Here is a 17,116-nt window from a genome sequence, read left to right as displayed (position 1 = left end):
GCTTGGGCCATGTTTTCCTCTGTGGGTGTATAAGAGTTCTTTTCTCACCGTTCTTTTGTTGGCATAATCATATACTCATAAAGCCATGACTTAGTCTTAGTCCCTTTGTGCTGCTGTAAGAAAATACCACAGACTGGATAATTTGTAAACAACAGAAATTTATTTCTCACAATTCTGGAGGCTGGGAAGTCCAAGACCAAGGCACTAGCATGATTGATGTTGGCTGCATCCACCAGAAGGAACTCTCCTGGCAGAAGGCAGAAGAAGGGCAAAAGAGCACTCACTTCAACCTTGAGCCATTTTATTTGCTTAATTATCTATCTATTTATTTATTTAGTTTTGAAACGGAGTCTCACTCTGTCACCCAGGCTGTAGTGCAGTGATGTAATCTTGGGTCACTGCAACCTCTGTCTCCTGGGTTCAAGCAATTCTCCCATTTCAACCTCCCAAGTAGCTGGGATGACAGGTGCACACCACCATGCCTGGCTAATTTTTTTGTTTTTATTAGAGACAGGGTTTCACCATGTTGGCCAGGCTGGTCTTGAAATGCTGACTTCAGGTGATCCTCCTGCCTCAGCCGCCCAAAGTGTTGGGATTATAGGCATGAGCCACTGCACCCAGCTCTTTGATGATTTTTTAAAGATAGATTCCCAGCAGTAAAATAATTGAGTCAAAGGTTAGAAAACTTTCTTGGGAAGAGTTTCAGATATATGGTTGAATTATTTTGCAGAACACTTGGGGCATGGTTTCCTCTATGGGTGTACAGGAGTTCCTTTCTCACCGTCCTTTTGTTGGCATAATCATACACTCATAAAGCCGTGTTAAAGAGTGTCTTAGTCCCTTTGTGCTGCTGTAACAAAATACCACAGACTGGATAATTTATAAACAACAGACATTTATTTCTTACAGTTCTGGAGGCTGGGAAGTCCAAGACCAAGGCACCAGTATGATTGGGTTGACTGTATCTGCCACAGGGGACTAACGCTGTGTCCTCACCTGGCAGAAGGCAGAAGAAAGACAAAAGAGCACTCCCTTCAACCTTGAGCTCTTTTATAATGGTGCTATTCCCACTTGCGAGGGAGGAGCCCTCATGATTTTGTCACACCCTCAGAGGCCATACTTGCATTGAGGATTAAGTTAATCCCCAATGGGGCACAGTGGTTCACGTGTATAATCCCAGCACTTTGGGAGGCCGAGGCAGGTGTATTACTTGAGGTCAGGAGTTTGAGACCAGCCTGGCCAACACGGCAAACCCCTGTCTTTTGTAATAATACAAAAATTAGTCAGGCGTGGTGGCAGGCACCTGTAATCCCAGCTACTCTGGAGGCTAAGGCAGGAGAATCACTTGAACCCAGGAGGCGGAGGTTGCAGCGAGCCGAGATTGTGCCACTGCACTCCAGCCTGGGTGACAGACCAAGACTCTGTCTCAAAACAAACAAACAAAAACAACAACAACAACAAAAAATCAAGTTAATTCTGTTGCATTGGGGATTAAGTCTCAATATGAATTTTCGAGGGGACACCATTATTCACAGCATAGCAAACACATTTTTATTTTTTCTTAACACTGTGAGAAAGGAAATCTTGTGGTGGAGAAATAGCCCTTTACTAGGTTTGTTGTTACAGAGACTAATTTTCTTCCAACAACCCTTCTAACAGTAGTCATTTAAAAAAATATTTGTCTTTTTGTTTCATGCAGTAATTGTTCTTCCAAAAATTTCTTTCTTTTTCGTTTCCTTTTTTTGAGACGGAGTTGCACTTTTGTTGCCCAGGCTGCAGCACAGTGGCACGATCTTGGCTCACGGAAACCTCCACCTCCCAGGTTCAAGCGATTCTTCCACCTCAGCCTCCCAAGTAGCTGGGATTACAGGCACCTGCCACCAAGCCCGGCTAATTTTTTGTATTTTTAGTAGAGATGGGGTTTCATTGTCTTGGCCAGGCTGGTCTCAAACTCCTGACCTCAGGTGATCCACCTGCCTTGGCCTCCCAAAGTGCAGGGATCAAAATTTATTTCTAAGTGTGACACAGACAAGCTATTGGAAACATCACCAAGTGATTCCAAGATTTAAACTGAAAAACTAAACAAGCAATAGAGAAAGAACAAGAGATTTTTAGAAAAGATGAAGAACAAAGAGGCACTTGACCTAACAGAAATGAAAGACTATTTTTAGCTATAGTAGTTAAAACATTATAGTTGTGGCCCAGGCACGATGGCTCATACCTGTAATCCCAGCACTTTGGGAGGCTGAGGCTGGTTGATCACCTGAGGTCAGGAGTTCAAGACCAGCCTGGCCAACGTGATGAAACCCTGCCTCTAGTAATAATGTAAAAATTAACCAGGCATTGTGGTGGGCACCTGTAATCCCAGCTATGTGGGAGACTGAGGTAAGAGAATTGTCTGAACCCTGGAGGTGGAGGTTGCAGTGAGCCGAGATTGCACTACTGCACTCTAACTTGGGCGACAGAGTGAGATTCTGTATCGAATGAATGAATGAATGAATGAATGAATGAATGAATGAATAAATAAAGCATTATTCTTCTTAGGGTGGAATTAATATAAGAAACAAAATACTGCATGAGAGTATTTGTCCCTTAAATAAGTATATGAGTGCATATGTATATAAAATTCCATGTATGTGAGTTGCATATGTAATAAACCAACACAAACTCATGGGAAATGGATGCATTATTTGGTAGCGGCAAATGACTTATCAAACCTAGTAGCTGTTTCCTCTGATGTTTCCCTTAGAATGAACTACTATTGCAGGTGAATCGTTTTATTAGAAAAAGTGACTGATTAGAGGTCTTGGGAAAAAATGATCTCAACCTTTTCTCAAACTTTAAATGGGTAGGAAGCCCGGCTTGCTGGTATAGAGCTGGGTGTGGAATGAAGGTGCCCAGCGAGCTACTTTTGGTTCAGCAGAAGTGGTACTGCAGGATGCACAGAATGTCAGTGAAGGTACCTGCTGTGGATGCTCATTAGACACCAGGAAAGGTATTGGTTGTTACAGACAGCAGGACAGTAGCCATTAAAGTCAGACTCTGCTAAGGAGTGTATAACAACTGACCTGTGGATGCATCTGACCCTGAAAATGGATGGCACTGGGCTACCAGGCCCATATTCGGCCTTCTTAGGCAGTGGACACACTAGAGACGCTGGCAGGAAAAGGGCCTTAGCCGCCTGCATCCCCCTCATGCATGCCGGGGTGTGACAAGCAAGGCAGCTGCAGTACAGCTTGAAGCCTAGGTATGGGCCTGGGTGGAGCTGTAGATGCAATTCTTAGTTGTCCTAGTAGCAAATATTCAAATAAACGCTTTGAAAGCCAAAGTGCAGGAGGGTCCATGTGATCAGCAGTTGAACAGGATCAGTTGGTCCTGAAAGATGGGTGAGCTCTGTTCCAAAGACACAGGCGATGGCCTTTGTGGCCCTCATTTGGACAAGACCGTGATAATCATTTCTTTTCTTTTTCTTTTTCTTTTTTTTGAGGTGGAGTCTTACTCTTGCCGAGGCTAGAGTGCAATGGCGTGATCTTGGCTCACTCCAGTCTCTGCCTCCTGGGTTCAAGCGATTATCCTGTCTCAGCCTCCTGAGTAGCTGGGATTACAGGTGCACGCTGCCACGCCTGGCTGATAAAACAAAAAGTTTTAGTGTGTTTCCAAGTCTGGTCTCCGAATCCTGAGCTCAGGCAATCCACCTGCCTCGGCCTCCCAAAGTGCTGGGATTACAGGCGTGAGCCACTGCGCCTGGCCTGTGATAAGCATTTTTGATGAACCAAACAAATGATATAAGTGCCTGTTCATTTTAGCAAAAGGCCATGACAAGGTTTTCTTGGACAGTTATGCATATTTGACAGCACTTGCAGCTACAGAGTTTCTTTTCTATTTAATTACATGAGCTACCAAGGAATATAGAGCCATTTACTCTTTTAAAATCAGTGTACCTTTTCAAAAAACACGTTGTTCAGTATGAAATAAGGACACTCTACAGATGTTTAGAATTGGAATATTTAACTGGAAGTTCAGCATATGTGTAGGAAATTAACCTGAAGAAGTTGCCATGGAAGTTACTAAAACAAATTAGAACATTTACTGGGAGTCCTAAAGGAACCAATTTGACAAACAGGACTAAAGGAAAAAGCAAGCAAGCCAGCCAGAGAGACAGCTGCCATCTGTGTTTAGAATGAGACTTAATGAGATCTCTATCTTATGGAAATCGTTTACACGTAGTATCTCAAGTCCACCTAAGCTGCTCTTTTGTATCCACATGCTCTGGTCAATTGGAGCAGGAATTTAACTTTGATGATGAAATGGACTACAGGGAAATAGCTTCCTGACCTGATATTTCATGTATTTATTATTTCAGGTCTGATTTTATTTATTTGAGACAGGATCCTGTTCTGTTGCCCAGGCTGGAATGCAGTGGCATGATCACAGCTTGCTGCAACCTCAGCCTCCTGGGCTCAAGTGATTCTACAACCCCAGCCTCCCAAGTAGCTGGGACTACAGGTGCACACCACCATGCCCAGTTAATTTAAAAATTTTGGTGGGGCAAGGCACAGTGGCTCATGCCTGTAATCCCAACCCTTTGGGAGGCCGAGGCAGGTGGATTGCCTGAACTGAGGATTTGGAGACCAGATGGGAAATGCAGTGAAACCCCGTCTCTACTAAAATACAAAAAAATTAGCCGGGCGTGGCAGCGTGCACCTATAATCCCAGCTACTCAGGAGACTGAGGCAGGAGAATCACTTGAACCCAGGAGGCAGAGATTGCAGTGAGCTGAGATCAGGCCACTGCACTCCAGCCTGGGTGACAGAGACTCCATCTCTAAAAAAAATATTTTTTTTTTATGGAGGTGGGGTCTCATTGTGTTTCCTAGGTTGGTCTTGAACTCCTGGCCTCAAGCTATCCTTCTTCCTCAGCCTCCCAAAGTGCTGAGATTACTGGCATGAGCCACCAGACCCAGCTAGATCTGATTTTATACTGAGCAAACTATTTTGACCCCAGTGAGCCTAAAGAATTTACATTTTGCTATGCTGCTTGTTACACAATTGGCTTTAATGCATATCAGCTCATTCATCTGAAAATGTGCCAGGAGTATTCTCATATACATTTGTTTGCTTTTGAGGCTCCTGAGAGGAAGCTTTAGTTAGTGGATTGGTTTAACAGCAGGCAGTTAAAATTTTTATTTTCCTTAGTGGTATACTCATGTATGGTAATTTTAGGGGTGGTGACCTCCACATTCTACCTCACTTAAACATCAAATTATTTAAGGTGGGTAAAGAAAAAAATACCCAAACCCTTGAGTAGGTACTATTATTTTTCCCATTTTACAGACAAAATATAGGTTAAGTTGCTTGCCTAATGTTAGCTGTTAACTGTTGGTGTCACTGGGTCTGGTGCCTCATGCTTATAATCCCAGCACTTCGAGAGGCTGAGACAAGAGGTTTGTTTGAACCTAGGAGTTCAAGACCAGCCTGGGCAACATGGGGAGACCCCATCTCTATAAAAAATTCCAAAAATTAGTTGGGTGTGGTTGTGCACACTTGTGGTCCCAGCTACTCAGGAGGCTGAGCTGGGAGGATCGCTTGAGCTTGGGAAGTTGAGGCTGCAGTGAACTGTGATCGCATCACTGTACTCCCGTCTGGGTGACAGAGCAAGACCCTATCTAAAAAAAAAAAAAAAATAGTGTTGGTGCACAGATAGGACCTCAGGCAGACGGATTTGAGAGCACTTCCACCTGTGCTCTTTGAGTCTGGAAAATGATTCCTTCCTCCAGCATGTGTTTCATCTGTTTTTGTTTGTTTGTTTGAGATGTAATCTCGCTGTGTCACCCAGCCTGGACTGCAGTGGTGCCATCTTGACTCACTGCAACCTCCGCCTCCTGGGTTCAAGCAATTCTCCTACCTCAGCCTCCTGAGTAGCTGGGATTACAGGCACGGGCCATGCACCTGCCTGGCTAATTTTTTTGTATTTTTAGTAGAGACAGGGTTTCACCATGTTGGCCAGGCTAGTCTTGAACTCCTAACCCCAGGTGATCCACTCACCTTGACCTCTCAAAGTGCCAGGATTACAGGCATGAGCCACTGTACCTGGCATGTTTCATCTTTTAACTGCACTTGCTCCCCTGACTCCTTTCCTTTTCTTCCTAAAATAACTGAATTTCTTCTTTTCCTTCCTACTCCTTCCAGCTATTACTCTACCATGTTTTTTTGGATCCTCTCCAAATTGTTGAAAAAGTTGTTTATGTCTGTGGCCTCTTCTTTCTCTTTTGAACTCTGAGCCCTATTCGAAATCTGCCCACACAGCTCTACTTTTGTAAAGGAGAATGCCTTCAGCCAGAAATTTCTCCCTCTTGTGAATTTCTCTGACATTTTATTTCCCTCTCTTACCCTACTCATCCCATTCTGCCTTTCAGAATTGGATTTTGAGTTTTGGGCATATTCTTTTTTTCTCCCTCATTAAACTAGTTGAGGTCATTCATTATTTGTCATTGAAGCCTTCCCTGTCTTTAGTCACTGTGCATGGAATTACTGAATGAACCAATGAATAAGTACTGCTGTTTCCATAATGATTGCTGATTTTGGAAGCAGTGTGGTGAGAATTTTCAGCTTTCCAACTCATCCAGATTAAGTTCTTTTCACACTAGCTTCGTGACTTTGATTGGAGTGCTCTGAATTGCCCAGGCATCAGATGCTTCCATATTCATGTGTAGATGTGAAACCATCTGAAGCCACATGGAATGAATTTTAGTTTATTCATTCCTTGCATTCTACTTCATTTAGTATGGAAAAAGCATGGATTTACAAAAAGATTGTTAAACCCCCAAGGATTACTTGATATATGTATATATATTTTTCATTTTAAAAATGAAATTTTCCTTTATGTTTGAGAATTTCCGTTTTAAAATGTTGAGAAAAATGTTAAGCCATTAAGCCAGCAAAACTTTCTGCATTTACTATTGTTCAGTTAGATTTTTTTTTTTTTCTCTTGCTCTCCCCGCTTTTATAAAAACTCTACACTTTGGTCCCGTGTTTGTGACAGTATTATGTGGCAGACTGTCTGACCTGCCTTTGAAATGTATAATTTTCTGCTGAAGAATACATACACTTTGCCTGAGACTCAGGTTTCAGAGACTGAAAACCCTCTATTACCAATATAGTTGATAATGAATTCACATTTTCTTTATAAAAACAAATCCCCTTAAGTTTTGAGGCTTAAGATAAGATGATGAGTTGGCAGAAACTTGTGGAGAGGACAGAGCTGACTGACTTGGGGTCTCTCAGTGCTGAAAGACATTTTGTGGCCAGGAAAGTTGAGCTCTGATGGCAAGACTCATATTGGGTCCAATGGGATTTTCCTGTGAATGATTTTGAAAGTCTAAGTATCTTCTATCCTCCCCCTACTCACCCAATGTTTGATACAAATTTTTAATTTATGATAATATTAGTAACTCTATTAGGAATAATTTATCTGACTTTCATGCCATTTAATATGAACTCTCTTTAGGTTTCTGAATTCTCTAAGAGCTCAAAGCCAAAAAAAAAAAAAAAAAATGCCCCTTTCTTTGTCTTTATGTTGGCCGAATTGTACTTTGACTATTGGAATAAAAATCAGTATTCATACTCTGAAATTAAAGCTCTTGTTGCATTTCTGCACTGAAGACTTTTTCTAAACCAGGTGAATAGTTTGACAGCATTTTTCCTTTCTTTATTTTTAGGTTGATGCCTTCCCTCCCAATGGTTATGGCTTATACAACATAGTGGGGAACGCGTGGGAATGGACTTCAGACTGGTGGACCGTTCATCATTCTGTTGAAGAAACGCTTAACCCGGTGAGTATTATTCGCAGAGCATGTATCTTGGAATGGTAGCATCTGTCCTCTGGGCAGTCTGCAGCCAGACTTTCATGTATTTCCAAAGGGTATTTACATACTCTGGAAATTAATCTTGGGATTTCCCTAAAGGGGCGTTAAGCACATGTTTCTTATTTCAACCTTAGAGCATTTTGCAAAAATGTCTGTGAGCATCTTATCTTTTCCAGGATTGTGATGGTGATAACTATTTGAGGAAATCTGCCTATAACTTTAGAAATTGTATTCAGTCTCGTAAATTTGATCAAAGCGTGATATATAAATAATTATAAAGTTTATTACTGTTTTATTATTAACTATTAAGATCTGTTAGATGGTATTTATCATGCCTCTAGTTGCCTGAGTTCTGATGGGTTGAAATTTTGATTCAGCAGCATTGTTTGGAGAGAATGAGAAAGGGTGTTTTCTGGTTAAATGTTGAAGCAGGAAGTTGTGTCATTTAGTGATTAATTCCTGAACCTCTTAGTATGTCAGGTCAAGGCACCTTATACCTTGGGAACAGAAGACAATCATGTTTGTCTCAGTTTTACTTATTCTGGCATGTGAAAAAAGTTGAATGCAAATAGTATACTACCCTGCCTCTAAAACCAAACTATCCCAGCAGAATGTATACAAATTGAGACACTACATGGGCATGTGTGTGGAAAGTTCTTCCTTTAAAAAGAACATCTCTGAATATTTTTTATGGTGTGAACAGATTGGGGGGAAAATATCATGCAAAATCCTATCTCTAGCAAAGTAGCCATTCATAAGTCAGTTCCAGGAATGTATATTTATAACCAAACTAGCTAGACTGGGTACTTGATGTGCTTAATTTTAAACCTGAACCTTTTGAAAAGGCTCAAAGGGTAATGATAAAGAAAATTAATTCTTAAGTATTTTCTCAATATAGGATTATAGAGCAATTGAAGAAATAGACTCTGCCTGAGGTTCATTTTTCAGAATATGGGAATAAAGTTGTTTGGTATGCTTAATTTTTCTTCACAGAATAACACATGGGCTGCTCATGAATAATCTAGAGAAACAGATCTACTTTTGGGGGGGGGTGCAGATAAAAAAGCTGAGTTCTTCAGAAACTGTCATCCCTCCTCAGTTTCTTTTAATTTCCAGCAGGGCTGGTGGAAGTAGTGGTCAAAATGAAAATAAGGTTGTAAAATTTTAGGTGGGTTTGTGGTTGGGAGATGTCATTCTCTACTGGCAAGATGTGACTTGGCATTTGCTGTCAGAATCAGAAGTAGAATTTTTTTCCTCTCAGATAAAAGCATCTGCATGCTTGGAAGGGGGTGCACAAGGCCTTAGAATGCTGGCAAGTTGTGAATGTATCTATCTGACCATCTGGTGTGGAGCTGAGTGCTTGTTAGCTTTCAGTTTTAGAACTACTTGTGTTTCTTCTAAGGATTTACAGAAAAATTCACATTTTTCTTTTTACCAATCCCAGGCTTTATCCTGGATGTTGCCCTTGCTCTAATGAAATTGTTCTCATTTTAGGTTTCTCTTTGTCCCAGTGGCCTCCTTTGCTTCCTCATTTGACTGGGATATAATTTAGCAGTTTTGAGAACTAAACCCCAAATCCTTAGACAATTCATACTCTGTAATTCAGGTCTTTACAGCTATTCTTCATTGCCAGCAGAAAAGCCATGATCATCCCTTATCTGGGTTACTGCAGCAGCCTCCCAGAGGGCTCCCTTGCCTTCCCTCTCTTTGTCATATTGAGACTAGACTGATCTATATAGAGAGCAAGTCACATGCGGTCACTCCGCTGTTTAAAATCCTTTAATGCCTTCTTATTACCTGAAGAATAAAGTGTAAAATATTTTTTAAAAACTTATTACTTTTATCTTTTTATTATTATTATTATTATTTTTTGGAGAGAGAGTCTCACTCTATCCCTCAGGCTGGAGTGCAGTGGTGTGATCTCAGCTCACTGCAGCCTCTGCCTCCCATGTTCAAGTGATTCTCATGACTCAGCCTTCCAAGTAGCTGGGATTACAGGTGCCCACCACCACACCCAGCTAATTTTTGTATTTTTAGTAGAAATGGGGTTTTGCCATGTTGGCCAGACTGGTCTTAAACTCCTGACCTCAGGTGATCTGCCCGCCTTGGCCCCCCAAAGTTCTGGGATTACAGGTGTGTGAACCACCATGCCAGGTCTTATTACTTTTATTTTTAATTTTTGTGGAGATGGGGTCTTGCTCTGTTACACAGGCTGGTCTTGAACTCCCGGCCTCAAGCAGTCCTCCCGCCTTGGCCTCCTAAAGTGCTGGGAGTACAGATGTGGGACACTGCACCTGGCTGATTAAGTATAAATTCTTGCACATGACTTCTGAAGGCTAACATAATTTAACCCTCGCTGATCTCTCTAGCCACATCTTTTTTTTTCTTTTTTAAACAGTTAATTATGAAATGTTACAAAAATTCAGAATAGTACAGAAAATAGTATAATAGATAACTGTGTACCTACTATATAATGTTAATAGTTTACTGTGTTTACTTTCTGTCTCTTTTAGCCAAAGAAAAAGAATAAAAACTGTTCTTCTCATCAGTGCTTGATATCATCGGTATGTTTTATTTAAGCTGCTCTGGTCAGTGTGCAGGGCTATTTCACTGTGTTTTTCAGTCATCATTTTTTAAACTTTGTCTGATAACTCTGATATCTGGCCACCAGGTTGATCTGTTTCTGTTGTTCTTGGCTTTCAGTCACATCTTTTTCTCTCACATGCCTGGTTAGTTTTGACTGAGTGTCAGACATTTTATGTGAAAATTTGTGGAGGTAATTTGAGATCTAGATAGTGTGATGTGTCTCTGGAGAGGATTTACCTTTGCTTCTAGAAACTTCTATTTCAGATTAGCTTTAATCTAGTCAGGAATTGAGATGATTTGAAGCAGAGCTTCAGACCCTGTAATGGCCAGACTATTCCAAGTTCCCCCTGGGTATGGTTCTTCCGGGTGCCAGCCAAAAGTCTAGGGGTTTTACCATAGATCCTCCACCTTGGAGGGCCTTGAACTCCAATGTTTTATTTCCTCAGGCCATGAGTCTATTGAAAGTTCTGCTCAGCTTCTCAGCCTTACATCTGCCATTTGAGGCAGTAGATCTCTAAGGACAACAGTTTCACCTCTCTAGGATTTGAGCCCTGCAATTCTTCACAGCTGTGGTAGTTCTCATCGAGTCTGGTTAAGTCCTATTTCTCTTTGAGATCTTAATTTATTTGCTTTTCTTCCCTAATGGACTGTGTATCTCTAGTGCTTAGCAAATAACCTGTATATAATTATTGACCCTACAGTAATACCAGTTCCAGATATACGGGATTGGGGGAGTTTGGTGACTGTCCAGACTCCAGGTGTTTCATAAGCAGAGGCTGGTTAGAAGAGACATTTTCAGGGAAAGTTTAGAACCAAAATATCCGTGTGGTTAGTAAATATTTCAATTCAGGAACTGACCTCTTCTATGTCATGTATTTATGTTAGTTCTGTGACTAACTCACAACGGCAAGTCATTTTAAAGCTTCTTTGGAGAGCTTGGGAATATCAGTGCCCTATATGCAAAGGCTATTCAGGAAATATATTTTTCTTATTCAGTGATTTCCAGGGCACAAAAGTTAATCATTAGTTTTTATTTTATTGGGCAGTCATTTATGGCAAAAGCAGGTTGTGGAAACAGCCGTGTGTGCTTTGTACACATCTAAAAGAAGATGAGGTATTTGTCCATGTGAAAAAAGGATCAGCTTGGTTAGCGTGTGTGTGTGTGTGTGTGTGTGTGTGTGTGTGTACTATGTGTGTGTCCTGTGGAGGTGCTACATTAAGGTGGCCTCATTCCCCTCCTCACAGACACAATCTAGTATATGGCCAGTGCTGCAATGTATTTTAACCCAATAATTGGTTTTTGCAAATGTAGTTTGTGGTTATTTGCTTCTCAGTTACCTAAGTCTGAGACGAATATTAATCTGTGGTGCCATGTAGTGCTTTCAGTTAAAGAAACATGTAGAGGTTATATAGCATTCTAATTTCCCACATCTGCGTACTCACTTTCAGTACCAAGGTACCCTGCTGACTTGTTCAGTTGATGATGTGACAGGATGGGGCGATCTGTGATATCTTTCCCTCTCTGTTAGGGACACAGTTGCATTTAGGTGGCGTCTTTTTCTCAGGGAAAGAACTCTAATTTTGTTTTTGTTTTATTTGAGGTGGAAGCTTGCTCTGTCACCCAGGATGGAGTGTAGTGGCACAACCTTGGCTCACTGCAACCTCCGCCTCCCAGGTACAAGCAATTCTCCTCAGCCTCCCGAATAGCTGGGATTACAGGTGCCCGTGCTACCATGCCCAGCTAATTTTTTTTGTATTTTTAGTAGAGACGAGGCTTCACCATGTTGGTCAGGCTGGTCTTGAACTCCTAACCTCTGGTGATCCACCCGCCTCTGCCTCCCAAAGTGCTGGGATTACAGGTGTGAGCCACCACGCTTGGCTGTCAGGGAAAGAACTCTAATTTTGGACTTAACCAAAATAACTTGGATTACAGCTCTGCCACTTAATGTTAAAGGACTACTGCTAAATTTGGAATATATCTTCATTTTCCTTGTCTACAAATTGGAAATAATTATACTGGATGAAATTTTGTGAAATTTAATTTGTCACTGTATGTGCAAACTTTATATCACTTCCAGAGGACTGTTGTTATTTTACTGTTTTTGTTTATATTATGTTTTGGCTATCTAATTATAATATTGCTTACTTCCATCAGCAGAGTTAATGAGAAACGTTGGTCTTCAGAGGCATGGGGGAAAAAAAGAAAAAAGAAGCAGAGGGGAAGTAAATGATATTTATAAATACTGATTGCTGATATTCCTCTTACCCTTACCTTTTGTTGGCTTATCACATACTCATTCTCTCAATGAAAACCTTGCTCATCAAAGCCCAGTGAGATCAAAGTTTTCCAAAACGTATTCCTCCTCTGAATGAATCTCTGCTACTTACCACATTTTAGCCAGAAATTCAGTTTGTTTTGCTTCCGTTAATGTGGAATTTGATTGTCTAATAGATTGTATAGCTCTCGATATTTTGGAAAGTGTCCTCTGTTTCTCAGGGTTGTTTGATGTATGGAATTGACCTGGGATATGCTGGGTGCAGTGGCTCATGCCTGTAATCCCAGCACTCTGGGAGGCTGAGTGGGAGGATCGCTTGAGCTCAGGAGTTTGAGACCAGCCTGGGCAACATGGCAAAATCTCATCTTTACAGAAAACACAAAAAGTTAGCTGGGCATGGTGGCACATGCCTGTAGTCCCAGCTACTTGGGAGATTGAGGTGAGAGGATGGTTTGAGCCTGGGAGGCGGAGGTTGCAGTAAGCCGAGATCACACCACTGAACTCCAGCCTGGGCAACAGAGCCAGACCCGGTGTCAAAAAATAAACAAAATACACACAAAAAATAAAATCGACCTGGGATAAGCCCTCCTTGTCTGTCCTCCGTGGTGTGCAGAGGCCACCCCTCTGAGCTCTTGCCTATCCACACATAGCACATTAAGTACATTTGGGGCACATACCAGTTCTCTGGCCAGAGATTAGCATGTATACTCATGCTTGCAGATGCCATACTTGTTGACCCTGCTCAGATCCTTCTTTGTCATTGCATGATAGGGCTTAGGGCTTGGACTCAGTAGTTTTTTAGATCCTCTAAACTCCACACTTGATTGTTCCTCTTCCCTGTGATCCTCTGGCCTCCCACCACTGTGTCTCAGTGTGCAACAGAAGCATGAGACTGTTACTTAGCTTGCCTCCTGATCTTCTTCTGCCCAGGCAATGAGACTGCCATTTTCTCAGTCTGGCAAAAACCAGTAAATATCATGTCATCTTTCTCCTTAATTAAGACTTTCATACCAATTGATGGTCCCATCAACAGTCTCATCATTTCAAGCAAGCATTCATTGAGTACCTAGTATGTGCTGGGGGCTGAGGGAGGAAGTTGATTGAGAATTTCTCCCTGCCCATAAGGCCTTCACTCACATGTTTTTTGTTTTGTTTTGTTTTGATTTTTGGAGACAGTTTCCTTCTTGTTGCCCAGACTGGAGTGCAGTGGCACTATCTCAACTCACTGCAACCTCCACCTCCTGGGTTCAAGTGATTCTTCTGCCTCAGCCTCCCAAGTAGGATTACAGGCATGTGTCATGTGCCACCACGCCTGGCTAATTTTGTATTTTCAGTTGAGATGGGGTTTCACTGTGTTGGTCAGGCTGGTCTCGAACTCCTGACCTCAGATGATTCACCTGTCTCAGCCTCCCAAAGTGCTAGGATTACAGGCATGAGCCACTGTGCCTGGCCCACTCACATGTTTTTGATCAGGACATTCTGAGGACATGAATAAATCAGTTTGATGGAGAACTAACTTAGTGTTCAAAATGAAAAAAAGCACGAAAGTGATAATGAAGTTCGCCTGATAATAAATTTAATACGGCTACAAGTTATACATAGTAAATGCCAAGGGCAAAACAAGGTGATAAAAATAACAGCCTTTTGGGGCTATGTTTGGGAAAATAGTTTTATCTCCTTATCCCTAGTGGAAGATGAATGTCTTCTGGAGGAAGTACTAATATTTGCCCATTGTAATTTTTCACTGTGGATCAGTTGCAAGGTTCTTCATCCAATAAAATAGAACTATTGAGAAGTAGAAATAAACTCAAATGTATGGTTCAGATATTTAGATCCTGCAGACACATTTCCAAACACATTATCCAAACATATGCTTCTTGCTTGAAAAGAACGAATTCTAATTCCAGTTACTCTTTGGACGATGTTAGAAATACCATTTGTTTCCAGTTCGGGACAAAATTACCCTCAGAGCCTCATGTTACAACTACTGATTGTTCCTGAGCAAAAAGAGCAGAACACCAAAATGTACCATGGCCTCCTTAGTTTGGAGGGTCAGGGGGGTATCTGAAAGGTGGGAAGTGGAAACCTCCTCTAACCTCTCACCCTGTAGGAATTCCTTCTTTGATACCCCTGACAGCTGTGGTCCTGCAGCCTCTTGCTAAAAGCTTCTTGGTGAATAAGCTCTCCCCAACACTTGGGGCAACTTACTGCCTTGTCAGATGTTCTCACTGAAGGTTCCTCTGTCCAACTCAAATCCTCCTTGAAGTGTCAACTCAGTGGCCCTCATTCTGCCATTGCTGAGAATAAGAAAGTCTCTTCCTTCTGCCTTGTACATACAAGCTCTTGAGATACCTAAGGACAGTTGTCGTGTCTCCCCTGCCCCACCCATTTTTCTGTTTCTAGATAAGCATTCCCATTCTTCTGCTGCACCTGGGATAACTGGGTTTGCAATTCAGGGCAACCCAGTTACATTCCTCTGAATAACATGAATTGAGGGAAAATGTCCCTTTTTGTAAATGGACACCCAGAATTATACACAGTGTTCTTATACACAGTGTTCTAGATGTTGTTGGATAGATGCAAATAATAGTGGGGCTATCCTTTTTTTATTTATTCTGTCTCATCAGGTCTCAGATTATGTCAGCAGTTAAGGGTTTGGTTAGTGGATGCCAATCAAGCTGGGTTTGAATCTTGTCACTGTAACTGTGGCTTGCCAGATGTGTGACCCTGTGCAAGTCACTTAACTGCTCTGAGACTCAGTTTGCTTCCTTCTTAAATGGAGATGAAGATTCCTACTTCATAGAGTTGTAAGGAAGTGAGAGAGTATAGTACGGTACTTAGCACAATGTTTGGCAAATAGCATGTGATACATGGTAGCTTCCATCCTAATTGCTATCAGTGCTACACTACCACTACTATGGGCACTACTACTGTTACTATGAGTAGTAGCTGCAGTAGTAACGAAGAACAGTATCCCACTGATGGTTCCTGTTAAGCTTGTAGCCAAATAAAACTTGCATTTTTCTTCCATGTTGATCTCAGGCTAGGTCTCCCCTAATGTTGTTGTTACACGGCAATTTTTTTTTTTATGTAGCTATTTTTTACATGCAGTTATTTTTTAAGAAATATTTTTAAAAATTTTGAATCTTTTCTTTGTTTTGTACGTGCATTTTGAAACTTCATGCAATGCCTATCTCATGTCTCCATGAGATTTCATTTTGTTTATGGGTTTCAACCTTGAGAGACAGCTTATAGAAATCATTCTGGCTATCAGTGCTGTCTTCAATGGTGGTAGCTTTCCCTTCCAATTTATTATAACCAACAGATTTGGCTGTTTTAAAGTCATTGATATAGTATGAATGGGACAGGGCCCAAGGCAAAGCCCTGTAGCACTGGAGTCAGCCTACATTTCCTGAGTATCTACTGTAGTATCAGGATATATATACTCTTGGGATACAGAGATGTGTAACACAAGTCTTGCTGTTAAGAAGCTCCTAGTTTGTTGAGGAAAGATTGAGTGCCATTCAGATGAATCAAGATGCACTATGGTAAGATTTGTTATGGATATGATTGAGGTGGAGCCTTGGTGACCGCTCTACTCTCTACCAGTTGGAGCTGTGAAGGCTTCTTGGAGGAGGTGCCTTTAGAAAGAATGGCAGCAATTGGCAAGGTAACTATGATAGGTCCGAGGGATCCAAAGATGAAGAAGACAGGGTCCAGCCTTTTGAGGAATTCAAGGTAAGTGGTGAAAGGATTTTCTTCTTTCTTTCCCCACTTCTTTTAGTTTCTTAAGTAAATGCCTAATCAGTGCCCTGAGCCATAGCTGCCCTCCATTTCCCCTTCAGTCCTGAAGCGTGATGACTTTTCCATACCCAAAGTAAATACAGTGAGAGGGAAGCATGTGTGTATGTGCACTTCTTTCTTCTCGTTTTTCTGCAACATATTTTCCTACTTCTTACGGAGCAGTAGAACTGTTTCAAGAATTTCCTTTAGCTTACCAGCTAGAGGCTTTGGAGAGTGACTGGTAAATTGTCTTCCTTACTTCAGTGTGCTGAAGAAAGGGGCTTTTATTGGTTACCTTTTCACAGTGTTCACACTCCTGGGAAGGGAGAGCCATATGCTATAAGATTGGGATGGCAGCAAGTGAGCAGAATGGGTTGGGCTTATAACAGAAACATTAAAAAAAAGAGCAGAGAGTTTGCTAATGTAGTTATTCGTCATTCTCAGTAAAGTTCTTTCTGCTGCACTGAATAACAGAGTCATGGTTAAGTGATGAAAGTGAGGTCAGTCGCCTGGGTTTCCATCTGAGATTTAGCTTTAAAATGTCGTGGGGCCCTAGGTGAGTTATGTCACCCTTGTAGGCTTACTGCTTCATCTATAAGTTGTGCTG

At 41.5% G+C, this 17,116-nt stretch overlaps 1 protein-coding gene across 2 annotated transcripts in view; it reads left to right on the top strand.

Annotated features, from left to right (window-relative positions):
• Positions 1-17,116, top strand: part of SUMF1 (sulfatase modifying factor 1) — a 113,632-nt gene that overhangs the window by 59,677 nt on the left and 36,839 nt on the right. For both annotated transcript variants that reach the window (XM_015130371.3, XM_015130369.3), the window contains exon 7: positions 7,718-7,831. In XM_015130371.3, the coding sequence (XP_014985857.3) occupies positions 7,718-7,831 (114 nt within the window). The remainder of the gene's footprint in view (positions 1-7,717; positions 7,832-17,116) is intronic.

Source organism: Macaca mulatta, chromosome 2, assembly GCF_049350105.2.
Source record: "Macaca mulatta isolate MMU2019108-1 chromosome 2, T2T-MMU8v2.0, whole genome shotgun sequence".
In the NCBI taxonomy this organism is placed as follows: domain Eukaryota; kingdom Metazoa; phylum Chordata; class Mammalia; order Primates; family Cercopithecidae; genus Macaca; species Macaca mulatta.
Note: the sequence above shows the minus strand (reverse complement) of the source record. Positions and strands in the feature narration are given on the sequence as shown.